This window comes from Panthera leo, chromosome C2, assembly GCF_018350215.1.
Source record: "Panthera leo isolate Ple1 chromosome C2, P.leo_Ple1_pat1.1, whole genome shotgun sequence".
Taxonomy (NCBI): domain Eukaryota; kingdom Metazoa; phylum Chordata; class Mammalia; order Carnivora; family Felidae; genus Panthera; species Panthera leo.
Genome location: NC_056687.1, coordinates 83,764,259 through 83,779,711, shown reverse-complemented (window position 1 = coordinate 83,779,711; position 15,453 = coordinate 83,764,259). Strand labels below are relative to the sequence as shown.

The following is a 15,453-nucleotide window of genomic DNA, read 5'->3' as shown; positions in this document are numbered from 1 at the left end:
CAGGTCACTCTGCACTGAGTCTGACGACATGAAGCATTCCCTTTCTCTTGTCTTCCCCTCCTCCTCCAACCCCACCTCCTTCAGGTGACCCTTCCATCCATATGCAAATCATTGCACAACTTGCCTTGCACCGGAATTATGCTTCTAAGAGTCTGAATCTCTCACCTTATGGGCAATGATCATATCCTTTTCACCACCATATCTCCATGCCTAGAACACTGCCCAGCACAGAGTAGTGCTCAGTAAATGTATATTGAGTAGATAAATGTTCACTAAGCCATGTCCATTAATAGTAGAAGAGGATAGGGGCACCTGGGTGGCTTAGTCTGTTAAGCTTCCAACTTTGCTTCCCGTCATGGTCTCATGATTCCTGAGTTTGAGCCCCACATCAGGCTTACTACTGTCCACACAGATCCTGCTTGGGATTCTCTGTTCCCCTCTCTCTCTGCCCCTCCCCCACTTGCACTTTCTCAAAAATAAATAAAACATTTTAAGAAAAAAGAATGAAAATAGTGGAAGAGGATGCCATAGACTATGAATGAAGGGCATCAGGCCACTTTTCTAAACAGGAGGGTTTCAAAATAAGAGGTGTATCCTGAATAAAAGCCCTGATGGAGAAAAGAGTTGAAGTGTTCTGGAGGAAAGAGTTGGCTACATCCTGAGGCAGGATCAAGGGAACCACCCAAGGATAAACATTTAAACTTTATTCTGTATGACCCCTTCTCTATAAGTAGTAAAGAAATAAACTGAAAAAAAAAAAATCAGGGGAAAGATGAAACTCACAGACATTCCCATAACTGACTATATGCTCTAAGACAGAGGTTCAAAAGAACTAAAAACAAGACTTGGAGGTCTCCGAGTTTCACCAAGGCCTAAATTCTGCAAAATACATTTCTTCTGGCCTTGCTTCCAGTATGACATCCCTCCAGCTCTGGTGGGTCAAGGGAAGTGGGTAGTCTTTGTCATGACATCCGTCTTCTGTATGATTTAAACCACCAAAGAAAGGACCCAGAATTAGAAGAACTCCACCACCACAAGCCTTCCAGAGTGCCTAATTCTGAAAGTACAGACTCAGCACACTCAGGGAGGAGGTTGCCACGTTTTGCAACTGGAAAAGTACATTTGTCTTTTTTGTTTGTTTTTTAAATGCTTATTTATTTTTGAGAGAGATAGGGTGTGAGAGGAAGAGGCTCAGAGAGAGAGAGGGAGACACAGAATCTGAAGCAGGCTCCAGGCTCTGAGCTGTCAGCACAGAGCTTGATGCAGGGCTTGAACTTATGAGGTCTTGAACTCATGATCTGATGGCTCAGGTCAGATCATGACCTGAGCCAAAATCGGACGCTTCACCGACTGAACCACCCAGGCACCCTTACATTTGTCTTTTTTATGCTGGGCCATCTTCTGAGGGAAAGAGCCAAGAGCCCTGAGGGAGGACTGGCACATCAGCTATGGAACAACTGTGGCCTCAGAGTCCTGTCAAGGCTGATGTCTACTCCAAGGTCTAGTGCCGGTCTTACTCCTTGTAGGGTCTAAAATGTGGCTGGTCTGAGTTGAGCCGTGCTATCAGTGTAAAATACACACTGGATTTTGAAGACATAGTATGAAAAAAAGAATGTAAAATATCTCATTATTAACTTTGATATTGACTACATATTGAAACAATATTTTGGACATATGTTAAACAAGACATTATTAAAGTTGATTTCACTAGTTTCTTTTTGCTTTTTTAAATGTGGCTACTAGAAAATCTTAAGTCACGTAGAGAGCTTGAGTTACATTTCTATTCAACAGTGCTGGTCTAGACTAGGGATCAGCAAAATTTTTCTGTAAAGGACCAAACAGTAAATATTTCAGGCTTTGCACACTGGTCTCTGTTACAACTACTGACCTCTGCTATTGTACCATAAAAGCCGTCATAGATAATATATGCTACATAAATGAATGAGTGTGGCTATGCTCTGATGAAACTTTATTTCTAAAAGTAAGTGGCAAGCAGCTTTGGCCCACAGGCAGTAGTTTGCTGACCCCCAATCTAAATTAAGGTGGGGCTTGTGTTTAAAAGGTCTCTTCAGAGAACGTGTGACTGGTCTCAGGAAGCTTGCTGTACAGTGGACTAGAGGTTCTGACAACACAGCTATGAGTCCAGATCCCAAAAGAAACCAAATCCCTTTATGTCAGGGTGATAGCAATGTCAGTTTGCATTTTGGAGGGATGGTGATGAGACAGCCCAATGATAAGCTTGAGGAAACGGAAACTGAGACATAGGCATTAACTGTTGCACAAAGATCAAGAAATCTGACTGAAAGAATGTCAAGTTGTTCATGTATGGTATACAGCTCTGATGTGAGGTCAGTGCCACATGCTGGAGCCCAGTGGCTCACCACTTGGACTAGACAGGACCTGAATCACCCTTGCCCTTTTGCATCTCTTCCTGAAGATCCCACGGTAAATCCTGGAAATGGTCAGGTGGTCAGACGAGACCCTAAATTCCTAAACTCAGGTGAAGGGGAGCCGGTGCAAGATTAACAACTGCATCTCCTCCGTTCCTCTTAACTCTTTTTACTTGCAAATCCATTTTCCATACCACAATCAGAATTATCTCTCCAGGATGTAAGTCTGACCATACAACTTCCCTGTTTAAAAGCCCTGCTGGGGCGTCCCACTGCTTCAGGACAAAGTCCAGACTCCTCATGGAGGGGTCCATGACTCCTCACTGGGCCCTTCATTAATTGACCCTGATTTCCCTCCAGTCTAACCTCCACTAGTTCCCACCCCTCACTCCCGCCTCCAGGGGCGGCAGTTACCAAATGCTCTTGTTTCCAGCCTCTCTGCCTTTGCAACTCTTCTTCCTCCCTCTGCTTTTTCTCCCTTAAAAACTCCTATGTGGTCCAAATTTAGGCATCTTCTCCTATGATGTCTTCTTCTTCTTCAGGCTGAGCTGACCTTTGCCTCCTCTACGTGCCCCACTATCCCTTCCATTCCACATGCTCTTGGACCAACACACACTTACCGGAAACACGTTTGTCTTCCACTAAACTGCCAGCACCTTCATTATGGGCATTGTGACTTTCATTATTGTATTCCCAGAATAAAGCACAAACTGGATTCCCAGTGAATATTTATTTTTTTTAATTTCTGTTCTTTTTTAAAAAATGTTAATTTGTTTATTTTGTGAGAGAGAGAGAGAGAGAGAGAGAGAGCTGTCAGTGCAGAGCCTGACTCTGGGTTCCATTTCAAGGAACTGTGAGATCATGATCTGAGCCAAAATCAAGAGTCTGACGCTTAAACGACTGAGCCACCCAGGTGCCCCCTGCCCCACACAGTGAATATTTAAAGAATTGAATTTTGCTACTTGTTACTGCGATTGTTTAATTACCTAAACTGGGCAGTGAAAGCAAAGGAAGGAGAAAAATCAAAACAGCAGCACTAAGAGGATAGTGCAGAAAGGCACTTGAAGAGCCTCAGACAGACAAGGTGGCTGCTACAAGAACAGCAGTTTACCATGATTTACCATGATTTACCACTTACCATGATGATTACCATGTCTTAAATGTAACAGATTCAACTGTTTAGACATGGAGTACTAGTGTTTTAGAAATAAATTTTATTTTTTCTAGTAGTTTTAGAATTACAAAAAAATTACAAAATAGTACAGAGAATTCCCATATAGATCACCCAGTTTCCCCTATTATTAACAGTTTGCATTAGTATGGTACATTTCTTACAATTAATAAAACATTGTTGATATGTTATTTTCAGTATTAAAATTATAATTACAATAATAATAATTAAAATTATTATAATTATTATTAAATAAAAGTCCATACTTTATAGTTAGATTTCCTTAGTTTTACCTAATGTACTGTTCCCTCCAGGGTCCTATCCAGGATACCAACTTACATGTAGTTGTCATGACTTTTTAGGCTCCTATTGGCTGTGTCAATTTCTCACCTTTTCCTGATTTTTGATGACTTTGACTATTTTGAGGAGTATTGGTCAGATATTTTGTAGCATGTTTCTCAACTGGGATTTATCTGATGTTTTTCTCATGATTAGACTGGAGTTACAAGCTTTGGGGGTAAGGCCATGGAAGTAAAGTACCATGTTCATCCATCATATCGAGGGTACATTATATCTACTTGACAACACTGTTGATATTGACCTTGGTCACCTGGCTGAAGTCCTGTGTGTAAAGTCACTTCACTTTTGTTTCTCCTTCTCTGTTCTATACTCTTTGAAAGGAAGTCACTATGTACAGCCCACATTTAAGGGCTGGAAAACTATATTCTACCTCCTCAAGAGCAAAGTATCTACATAAATAATTTGGAATTCTTCATAGGAGATTAGTCTCATCTGCCCCATTTATTTATTTATTCCATCATTTATTCATATCAGGATGGATTCATGGATATATAATTTCTTTGGGGCTATAATCCAATAGTACTTTATTAATTTTGTTGTTCTAACTGTTCTAGCATTGGTCATCAGTTCTTTTCAGTTGTTGCCTATATCCCATCACTATGGTTTGTTGTTTTATTTTTAGTAGTTCATTCCGGCACTACAAGATGCTGTAAGATCACCTTACGTATTTCCTGCCCCAGCCCTAGAATCAGCCATTTCTCTAAGAAGCCTAGGTCTCCTTTACTGAAGAATGGTATTAGAAACCAAGATCTCGGTGCTAGGTGTGCTCACTGGCATGTGTGTGTGTGGGGGGGTCTCTTTGCTTCTAGGCTATCTCAACTGTCAAAGTAAAAAGATACATGTGTCTGTACCATATCTACATATACATATATCTAGGAATATTTTTATATGTATAGAGTACCAGTTTTGACAATAAAGTCATTACTTCTCAGTGGACAAAACTTTCTTTGACACAACAGGATATTTAAATTTTACAACCTAAAATTTTATTCCAAACCAAAAGAAGTAAAGATGGACTTTGGAGATGTTTTAATCCATATGACCTACAGGATTTTTTGAAAAATATTTCTCTTATAATCCTCTCCTTCCTTCATGTTTCTGCATATTTCTCAGAGGTGGTTTATTAAGTTTTATTCATTTCCTGGTAGGTGGTATGGTCAGAAAGTTCACTGAAGTTGGGCAGCACAGCAGCTGTGGCTACAAATCTCCCTGGTGGACCTGATACACCTATTTGAGCAACTAATGGAGTTGGAGCTGGGTGAGACAGATCTGCCTTAGGAATCTGACCTGGAGCTACCAATACTGGGTCTGCAATGTAGAACCTACACCAGATGGGCCTTGTCTTTGTTCCTTCTGCAAGGAAGTAGAAGGATCTTTGTGTTGGGGGAGGGTATCTGCCTACACATCCCCCACCCCTTACCAAGATCACAGCTTACCACCAAGAGGTTTAAGGGAAAGAACATCATTAACATACAACACCATACTGAGCTACCCCCACTGTAATCTGCCCACTCTGTCACCTGACTTCCCACTTGTTCAATAAATATAAATTGGACACCAGGCAAAGGTTAGGCACAAGAATGCAGGGGTGGATGAGGCTCCTGCCCTTCAGGAGCTCCCAGTGTAATAAGCAAGACAGACATTTAAAATAAATAAGTAGATGGGAAGCCTGAGTGTCTCAGTCCATTAAATGTCCATCTTGATTTTGGCTCAGGTCATAATCTCACAGTTCATGAGTTCAAGCCCTACATGGAGCTCTGCACTGAAAGTGGGGAGCTTACTTGGGATTCTCTCTCACCCTCTCTCTCTGCCCCTCCTCCACTCTCACTCTCTCTCAAAATAAATAAATAAACTTAAAGAAAAATAAAATAAATAAATAGAGATGCCTGAGTGGCTCAGTCAGTTGAGGATCTGACTCTTGATTTCGGCTCAGCTCATGATCCGAGTGTCATGAGATTGAGCCCAGCATCAGGCTCCACACTGAGCATGGAGCCTGTTTAAGATTGTCTCTCTCCCTTTGCCCCTCTCCCCTGATGGCTGTCTCTCTCCCTCCCACTAAAATTTAGAGGAAAATTAATTTTCCTCTAAAATTAAATTAATTAATTAATTTTTAAAATAAATAAGTAGAATGTAGTGTGGTATACAACATTTTACAGCAAAGGCTCTTAGCCTGAATTCATGGATGGGCTTTAGGGCATCCCATAAAATTAATTATAAAAGTTACATATGCTGGATATTCCCTATTTGTCACTCTACTATGTCTTCTTTTCCCTGCTTTGTGTCCCAGGAAGCTGACCTGTATGGACTCTGTTGGATAGGCTCACTTGCCTATGGGCTTTTAGTTGGTTTGGCCAAGGGGAAGCACTACCTGGACATCCAAGAGAGGGAGAGAGGAGAGTAGGGATATATATTTCTCCATTAATAGTTGCATTTCTCTGCCCAAGGCCACAACCCTTACTAGCTGCCTGTCACAGTCACAGCTACAGTGCTTCTTGGGTTCCCCTTTGTTCTTTAGGCTTATGGGTGGTAACTGGTTCCATTTTCTTGCTAGCCCCAGGGACCTTCACCATCCTTATTGGGTTCCCTAAATCCTGCCATATCTTTGTAAAAAATGCCTATATCAAACTCTCTTTAATCATTTTGAGTATGCTGGTCCTGAAAGTATATGAATCAGATTCCATGACTCAAAAGAGGCCCGTGACTCAAAGAAGTAAAGAAGGTGTTACTGAAGAGATACATACAAGGTGGTGGGAATCGCAGAGGAAGGTGTGCCATACAGAATTCTGCTGACTTCACAGAGGAGTGCTCCTCTCAAAATGCAAATCCAATCAAGTTATTCCCCTGCTTAAATCCTTCAGTGGCTTCCCACTGTTCTTAGAATAAAGACCAAACTCCTTAAGATGGCCCACAAAGCCCACCTCATCTGCCCCTCTCTTATCTCACCCAAACACCCTTCCTTTGCTCTCTGTACTCCAGCCACCCTGACCTTTGGGTTCTATACTTGTAACAGACTCCCTCCAGGCCTGTGTCCTCTGCACATGCTGTTACTTCTAATCTGGAAAGGCTCCCCCATCATCTCTACACATTCTCCAGGCCTTGGCTCAAGTATTCTCAGTCCAGGTCAAGTTTTTCTATCACATGCTCAGCAGGATCCCAAATCCCTCCTCCAGAACACTTATCTTAACTTGTAACACATTCTTATGTTTTGTGTTTGACATTTATTAATGTCAGCCTCTCTTATTAGGTTCCATCAGAGATGAAACCATGTCTATTATTGCTGTGCCCTCAGCACAGTATGTAGTATATCAGAGATGCTGATGAGTATTTGTAGAGAAACGAATGACTGAGAGTGATATTTGGGTGAGACCGTGAAGGGTATTTGCCAGGAAGCACAGACCAAGAGTCTAAGAGGCCACCTCAGAACACAGGAATTGGTGAACCTGCTCAGTACATCCTACCCGGACTTTCTTAAGCAATAGTCAAAAGGCCCCCAGTGCTTCTTTCCAACCACAAGATTAAAATAACCCAGAAACATTACCTTTAGGTCAAGGGTGAGTATCAACTCGAACTGGCTGTAAAACTCCATGTGGCTGGGCAAGTGGTACTCCTTCGCGGTGCCCAGGAATGCCTCAATGTCGTTCAAGGCAACGTCAACTCCCTCTCGTGACTGGCACTTGTCTACAGCTTGGGAAGCCAAAAGGTAGATTCCTGCTTCACACCATTGGCTGACCTTTTCAAAAGAAACACAGTGCCCTATGCAGTCAGCCTGACCACAACCCTCAGGAGGTCTGAGCTCATCTGTGGTCTAGAAGGATCCTAAGACAACAGGAAATTGTCATGGGACAACATAAACTTCAGAGGTCTAACCACTGTCAATGCAACTATAAGGTGGACAAGCCCAAACTAATTTTACATCTGTCCACATCTCAGGAAAGTCATCCAGTCAGTAAAAAAGAATGGTATAAACATTCTTCTCTCTTCCACAGACAGTAATTGCTACATCTCCAAAAGGAGAGAGTAGGTATTCCTAAGTTTGGTTTAACTGTGGAGAAATGTAACCAATGACTTTTCAGGTTTACATTCTAGGCCATTCATTGTGCATCCTAATTGGTTACAAGACCATAGGGTGACAAATGAGACATTAGACCTGGACTCTACAAGTCTTCCTAGGGAAGGGAACATCCCTTTTAACAATAACACTACTTTTCTCTGTCCACATTTGCATTTACTGTATTTGTCTTTCCTAGGGAAGCATCGAAGAATGCAAAGCTTTGTAACTCACAACAGCAATACTCAAACTTTTTCCAGAATGCTGGGATGAAGTCAGATAGGTGATGAATTCTAACAATTTAATTTTTTTTTTCAACGTTTTTTTTTTTTTTTTTTTTTTTTAATTTATTTTTGGGACAGAGAGAGACAGAGCATGAACGGGGGAGGGGCAGAGAGAGAGGGAGACACAGAATCGGAAACAGGCTCCAGGCTCCGAGCCATCAGCCCAGAGCCCGACGCGGGGCTCGAACTCACGGACCGCGAGATCGTGACCTGGCTGAAGTCGGACGCTTAACCGACTGCGCCACCCAGGCGCCCCTAATTTTTTAAAGACTTAAACAGAAAGACAGGGACCCTTGTGCTGCCAGAATATTTATGTATAAAGAGGCTGCCAGTGCAAGCACATCTGCATTTCCATTTACCATGTGACCTGAAGAGCTACGTAAAATAACTATACAGGGGGGAAAAGAACAAAAGGGAGCACTCCAGAGTAGTTATCTCTAAGTGGGAAAATTATAGGCAACTTAAGTTTGTATGTTTTTTCCCTAAATTCCTTATGCTGAATGTGTACTACTTTTAGAATAACAAAACAAAATAAAGATATTTAAAAATTAATGATTACCAATGTGTAGGGATAAGGAGGGGGATGGCATGTGTAGATGCCCATAAGAAACTTTTTTCCTTTTCCTTCTCCTTCCTACATTTTTGGATTTTCAAAATAATATAAATCATGCTTTAATATATAATGTGAAAACTTTCTCTTAAAACATACCTAGATCTGCAGAAAACATTAACCTGGGGTCTTCTGCAGAGTCACAGCAGATGCTTGCTCTCCCAGACACACACACACACACACACACACACACACACACACACACACACACACCAGCATTAGGCTATTATCTCTAGAGCAGATATGGAGTGAGAAAAACAGCAGCTGATCCTGCAGAGTTTAGCACACAGGACAGACTGTGCACCAGGCCCTTAGGAGCCACTTGCTTCTGGAACAGCTGTATTTCATTGATACTAAAATCCCTTTGGCATTGGGATGATATAAACAGCCTGGGCGAGTGCCCCTGGCCATCAGAGAGAAACAGTTATGGGAATGGAGTATGCTGACTCATGGACGTGAGCCACATGCTGCCTGCAAACAGCTGACAGGGAAGGCTCCAGAAGTCACTGCCCCTGCTGACCGGGCACCTGCCTCAGAGATCACCACTGAAGGGCACCAGAGCTCCACCCATTCCCTGTGAGCCCTCTGCACACAGTGTTGCTGTCTAATCTAAGGAGCCTCAGGTTTGGAATTTGGCAGTCCTGACTTCAAATCTGCAATCCCCTATTTTTACCCCAGGTATGTCGTAAGCAGTCACTTATCCCAGAGTTTCTCAGTGTTGTCCCTGTACCACCTGCACCAGAATCACCTGGGGACTTGGCGGAAATACTGATTCCTGGGCATCATCCTAGACTTATTGAATCTGAGTCTTCAGAATGGTACATTAGAGAATCTGCAATTATAGCAAACTGATTCTCATGTATTAAATGTTGTGAACCATTGACTTCCCCATGATGGATATCAGTTTCTGCCTCTGTAAAATAATGCCATTAATACTTTCCTCACAGGTTGTCTTGAGGATTAAATAGATGACATAATTATACTTCTGGCAGGAACATAGTAGGTACTCAATAAATGGTAGGTAGGAGTGTATAATGGTCATTAGTACTTCAGTTTCTCCAAAAGGATTAATAATATGATGCCTATATATGAGAAGCAACTTGCAAATATAGTGCTTGGCTCTCTGTCTGAAGGGGAATCAAGAAATGTCCCATGGGCCAAAACACACTCTAAGTCCAGGTCTACACAGAGGAAAATGAATGTTAGTTCATTCTAATGGGATATGGTGGGATGGTGGGGGCACTTTTACCTCCAATGCCTCTATGACCTAGCATCTTCACAGCTTTTAATGCCTCTTGAGCACTATTTCATAAGAAGTACATTATCCTCTCAGCAATATTGTGGGGCAGGGAGGATGAGTATGATTAAGACTGTTTTGCAGAAAATTTAGCAAACATCAGGTCATGGCTTTGCTGTGCTCACCTTGTCCAGTTGTCTATGCAACTCCAAGGACTTTTCTAAAATGTCATATTTTTTCTTGTTTTCATTGATGAAGTCATCGCAGAGGTGCCTGAGCTCTACACACCTGGGTCTGATGGAGTCTGCCGCATAGTGGTGGCTTTGGATGAGCTGGTCCCCAATTACTGCAAGCAGCTGGGCCTTTTCCAAGGGCTCCTGTGAAGTGAACGTCCAAAACCAAGCATCAGAAGCCAGGTCATGGTGAGGCTGATATTTGCCTACCGTGTGCTCCAAACCAGGAACAACTTAGGGAGATGTTGATTCAGGTCTTAAGCTGAGAGTCGGAGCTGGGGAACCTGGGAAAGCTCTGTGGCAGTTTGAAGTCTCCAGGAAGTCTAGCCTAGTCCAGGGTCACCTGCACCTTGAAGAAGAGCAAGCCATTCATTCAAATGTTTGTTGAGTTCTGGGTGAGGCACTGAGACTCTAGTGGTAACAAGCCATGATTTTCAGTCTAATGGAGAACTCGGATTATTAAATAAATTATACCCGTAATTCAATTATTACAACTGTGGTAAGTTCTTGGCAGAAGAGCATGAAGTGTTATACTGACCAGAACTGGAGACTCTGAATTCTCCTTTAAACTAAATGGAAAAGTAAAAGGATCAGACATGTGACATGAGGAGAGAGTAGAGTTAGCTGAATTTGGAAAACTGGTAAAGATCTGGTTTGGACAACTCTGAGGGATCATGAAACTTTAAGAAATATGTTTATCTAAACCCCTTCATGGGACTCACAGGATCCCACTCTGCTCTGAATTCATCTGACCAGAAACCACGCCTCCTACCTCTCCCTGCATGGCTTGTTTTGTTCTAACCACATGTGCCATGTTTTTGTTTTTAATTCATTCATCACATATTACTGAGGACCTCCAAATGCCAAACACTGTCATGTTAGGGGTTTGGTGGTAAAGCAGCTAAAATCCCTGCCCTCATGAAGCTTACATGTTAATAGAACACACAGGCAATAAACAATTAGGTATGTAGATTATATAATATCTTAATTGGTGATGAGTGCTATAGAGAAAGATCAAATCGGGAGAGAAGGGCAGGGAGTGCTGGTAAGGAGTTATTTTAAGTAGGATGGTGAGAGAAGGACTCACTGAGAAGGTGCTATCCAAGTGGTGCCAAAGCGTTAGCATAGCAAGACAGAGACCACTGCCCTTGCAAGGCCTGTTTGTAAGGTTAGGCCTTGGGTGCCATCTAGGAATGTCAGGAGGGTTCCTGCCATCCCCTGATAAAAATGGCTCACTGTGCCATTGGTACAAACAATATGCTTTACACTAAACCCCTGCTTTCTTTCTGGGAGTAGAGAATTCTGGTATATGCCAGGCAGAAGATACCTATGTGACCAGCCCCCAATAAAAACTGGGCACTGAGTCCCGAATGAGCTTCCCTAATAGACAACATTTCACAATAGTGTCACAATCCTTTGCTGGGGGGATCATCTGATGGGACTCCACTGGAAAAGGAATCTTGGAAGCTTGTATCTGATTCCCAACAGACTTTGCCCCATGTACTTTTCCCATGTTGATTTTGCTTGGTATCTTTTCACCGTAATAAATCATAACCACGAGTACAATTATGTGCTGAATCCTATGAGTCCTCCTAGCAAATCTTCAAGTCTGAGTGTGGCCCTGGGAACCCCTGACACAGAGAAGTCAAGGCCTGAGGTGAGGAACAACCCATGCTGTACTTGGTAGGGACATGTTTGACATATTCAGGCAGCAGGAGGAGGCCACCTGGAACAGAGAAAGCAAACAGGAAAGGAGTAGGAGACATAATCAGAAGAAAGAGGGAGACTGGATTGGGGAGGGCCCTGATGCCACTGTGAGCACTTCAGCTTTTACTCATTATGATGTGGGAAGCACTGGAGGGTTCTGAAGAGAGGATCTCATTCATATTTTTAAAAGGATGGCTCCTGCTGTAGTGTTGAGAACAGCAGAGAAGAGGCAAACCAGCGAGGCCAGCTGGTGTCTCCTGTAGTAATCCAGGTAGGAGGGATGGTTTAAACAAGGCTGGCAACCAAACTAGCCCCTGTCTCAGGGTCCTTCCCTTGGATGCTTCTCCCAGGTTGGCTCACCTCCTCACAGGACCTTCCCTGATTACTGTATCTAAGTCACTCCCAGCAACACACCCACCCAGGCCCTCTCTCTCACTTCGTTTTCATTTTTTTTTTAACAGCGCTTGACCTCTACCTGAAAGTATCTTCTTTGTTTACTTTAACATATGATTCTCTCATACTCCACCCACCACTACCAATACGTAAGTTCCATGAAAACACTTAGAAGCACCTAATAAATATTTGATCAATAAAATGTTATTAGCCAGTGAACTAGAAGATATAGTGATATACTTGGCTGGAATTGTGTGAAAAAACATTGACCCGTGAGTCAACACAGATGACTTCCATGCTTCCAAAGGTCTCCAGGAGCTGAGAGGCCATGTGCACCCTCGTGACTACGTTAAGCATTCCAGTAAGATCCATTTGCCCTAGTTTAACTTTTTATAGTAACACAAGGAGTTATGATGACTCCAGGTGATGACCCTGCCCCTCTCTCAACTTACAGTGGTTTATGGTTTCAACAATCTCAAAAACACTGCCCCTTTCCTGGGCCAGTCATTCACCAAACTCTGCAGAGCCCATATCCTTCTTAACAACTTCATCGAATTCTGAGCCCTTCTCCAGGGCAAGAACTGTCTGTTCTTGCCTTCTTGCTTTCTGACCAGGACAGCTGGTCTCTTTGCTTTCCTTCAGGCTCTCCTTCAAATCATGCTCCATAATTCTGATGAAACAGCAACTCCATTATAGCGTCTCATCATGTCTACATCACTGCCACACCTCAAAACCTTCCCTGGATCCCCACAGTCTTCATGAGAAAAGTTCAAACTTCTGAGCAATGCAGAGGGCCTTTCATTACCTGGTCATGCCTGGGCCTCTCCCTCCTCCATCTCCTCACCCCCAACTGTAACCCAACTAATGACCTGTTCATAGTTCTCCAAATATTCAGGCAGCTTTGGGCCTCCATGCCTTCTCTGCTTGCTCCCTCTGCCTAGAAAGCCCCATCCTTCTCTCACCACTACCCCGCACCCCCCCCCCCAACTCACCTCCTGATACACCTACACTCCTCTGGAGCTAACTGTACATCACCCCTCAGAGTTCACCTTCTCCATGAGGCTTTCTCTAACCCCACCATTTAATTTTGATGCCTCTCCTCTGTGCTCCCATAACACTCTGTGCCTTTCTTGATCAGAGCACATACTTCACTATATTGTGATCACTGATCTATTGCCTGGGCTAATGCCGCAGACCCTTGTGAGCACGAACCAGCTCTTATTTAGCTTAAAACGTGCCATAGGGAACATATTAGGTACTTAGGAATAAATGATTGTTGTACAAAACAAAACTGAGTAATGATATGGGAATAAAGTGACACAAATCAAGCAGTAGCTATTTAAAAGAACTCAGGTTTATTATTATTTTTTTTTGATGTTTATGAAAGCATTTATTTGAGCTTACTTAGTGGAAAACAAGAAAAAAACATAATCTAGATTCAAGACGCATCCATGGTTTATTTACTGTGCAACTTTGGGGAATCCTCTCAACTTTTATGAGTTCCAACTTATTGTTGTGAAAGAATAGATCTATTATAACTATCAAAATCACATGATTGTGTGCCGAAATATATATCTGATGTGAAAGCATTTTGTAAAAAAGCAAAGCACTGAGCAAAGTTCATTTCTTTCATAGTGTAAATTATCATCATGGGCTCTCCTTCGTGAACATTTACTGTGCTAGTACTTTCTGTCCAATGCTTTCTACTGCAACACGAGTGCCAGATCAGAATTCTCTGGGACCACTTTATTTTATTTTATTTTATTTTATTTTTTATTTATTTATTTTATTTTATTTTTTTAATATATGAAATTTATTGTCAAATTGGTTTCCATACAACACGCAGTGCTCATCCCAAAAGGTGCCCTCCTCAATACCCATCACCCACCCTCCCCTCCCTCCCACCCCCCATCAACCCTCAGTTTGTTCTCAGTTTTTAACAGTCTCTTATGCTTTGGCTCTCTCCCACTCTAACCTCTTTTTTTTTTTTTTCCTTCCCCTCCCCCATGGGTTTCTGTTACGTTTCTCAGGATCCACATAAGAGTGAAACCATATGGTATCTGTCTTTCTCTGTATGGCTTATTTCACTTAGCATCACACTCTCCAGTTCCATCCACGTTGCTACAAAAGGCCATATTTCATTCTTTCTCATTGCCACATAGTATTCCATTGTGTATATAAACCACAATTTCTTTATCCATTCATCAGTTGATGGACATTTAGGCTCTTTCCATAATTTGGCTATTGTTGAGAGTGCTGCTATAAACATTGGGGTACAAGTGCCCCTATGCATCAGTACTCCTGTATCCCTTGGATAAATTCCTAGCAGTGCTATTGCTGGGTCATAGGGTGCTATGGAACCTCCACACTGCTTTCCAGAGCGGCTGCACCAGTTTGCATTCCCACCAACAGAGCAAGAGGGTTCCCATTTCTCCACATCCTCTCCAGCATCTATAGTCTCCTGATTTGTTCATTTTGGCCACTCTGACTGGCGTGAGGTGATATCTGAGTGTGGTTTTGATTTGTATTTCCCTGATAAGGAGTGACGTTGAACATCTTTTCATGTGCCTGTTGGCCATCCGGATGTCTTCTTTAGAGAAGTGTCTATTCATGTTTTCTGTCCATTTCTTCACTGGGTTATTTGTTTTAAAAGAACTCAGGTTTAAATACCCAGTGCATTTGGTCTGCCCAGCAAAGGCCAGATGGTCACCACTGCATAGAAAAGGTCAGAGTGCTAACTCCTCAGGCAGTGATTTTTAACTGTTTTGCTCACTGTGGTGTCCTCATAACTTAGAACAGCACTTGGTATATAGTAGTAGAAGATCAACAAATATTTGCAAAATGAATGAAGAATGAATGAGACACTCTTACTAGAACTGCTCAGCCACTGCAGGTTGAACATAAGAAACATTCCGTAGCACAGTTTGCCCCACTACCTCTGTGATGTTAATGAAAATAGCTAATATTCATGGAGACCTTACTATAGGCCAGGCACTATTCTGAATGCTTAAGTTGACTAT

General features: G+C 42.4%; 1 protein-coding gene across 1 annotated transcript in view; it reads right to left on the bottom strand.

Moving 5' to 3' along the window:
- MCF2L2 (MCF.2 cell line derived transforming sequence-like 2) overlaps window positions 1–15,453 on the bottom strand; it is a 264,774-nt gene that overhangs the window by 118,056 nt on the left and 131,265 nt on the right. The window contains exons 11-12 of the mRNA XM_042903055.1: window positions 10,286–10,477; window positions 7,460–7,651 (exon numbers count right to left, since the gene is read on the bottom strand). Of these exons, the coding sequence (XP_042758989.1) occupies window positions 7,460–7,651; window positions 10,286–10,477 (384 nt within the window). The remainder of the gene's footprint in view (window positions 1–7,459; window positions 7,652–10,285; window positions 10,478–15,453) is intronic.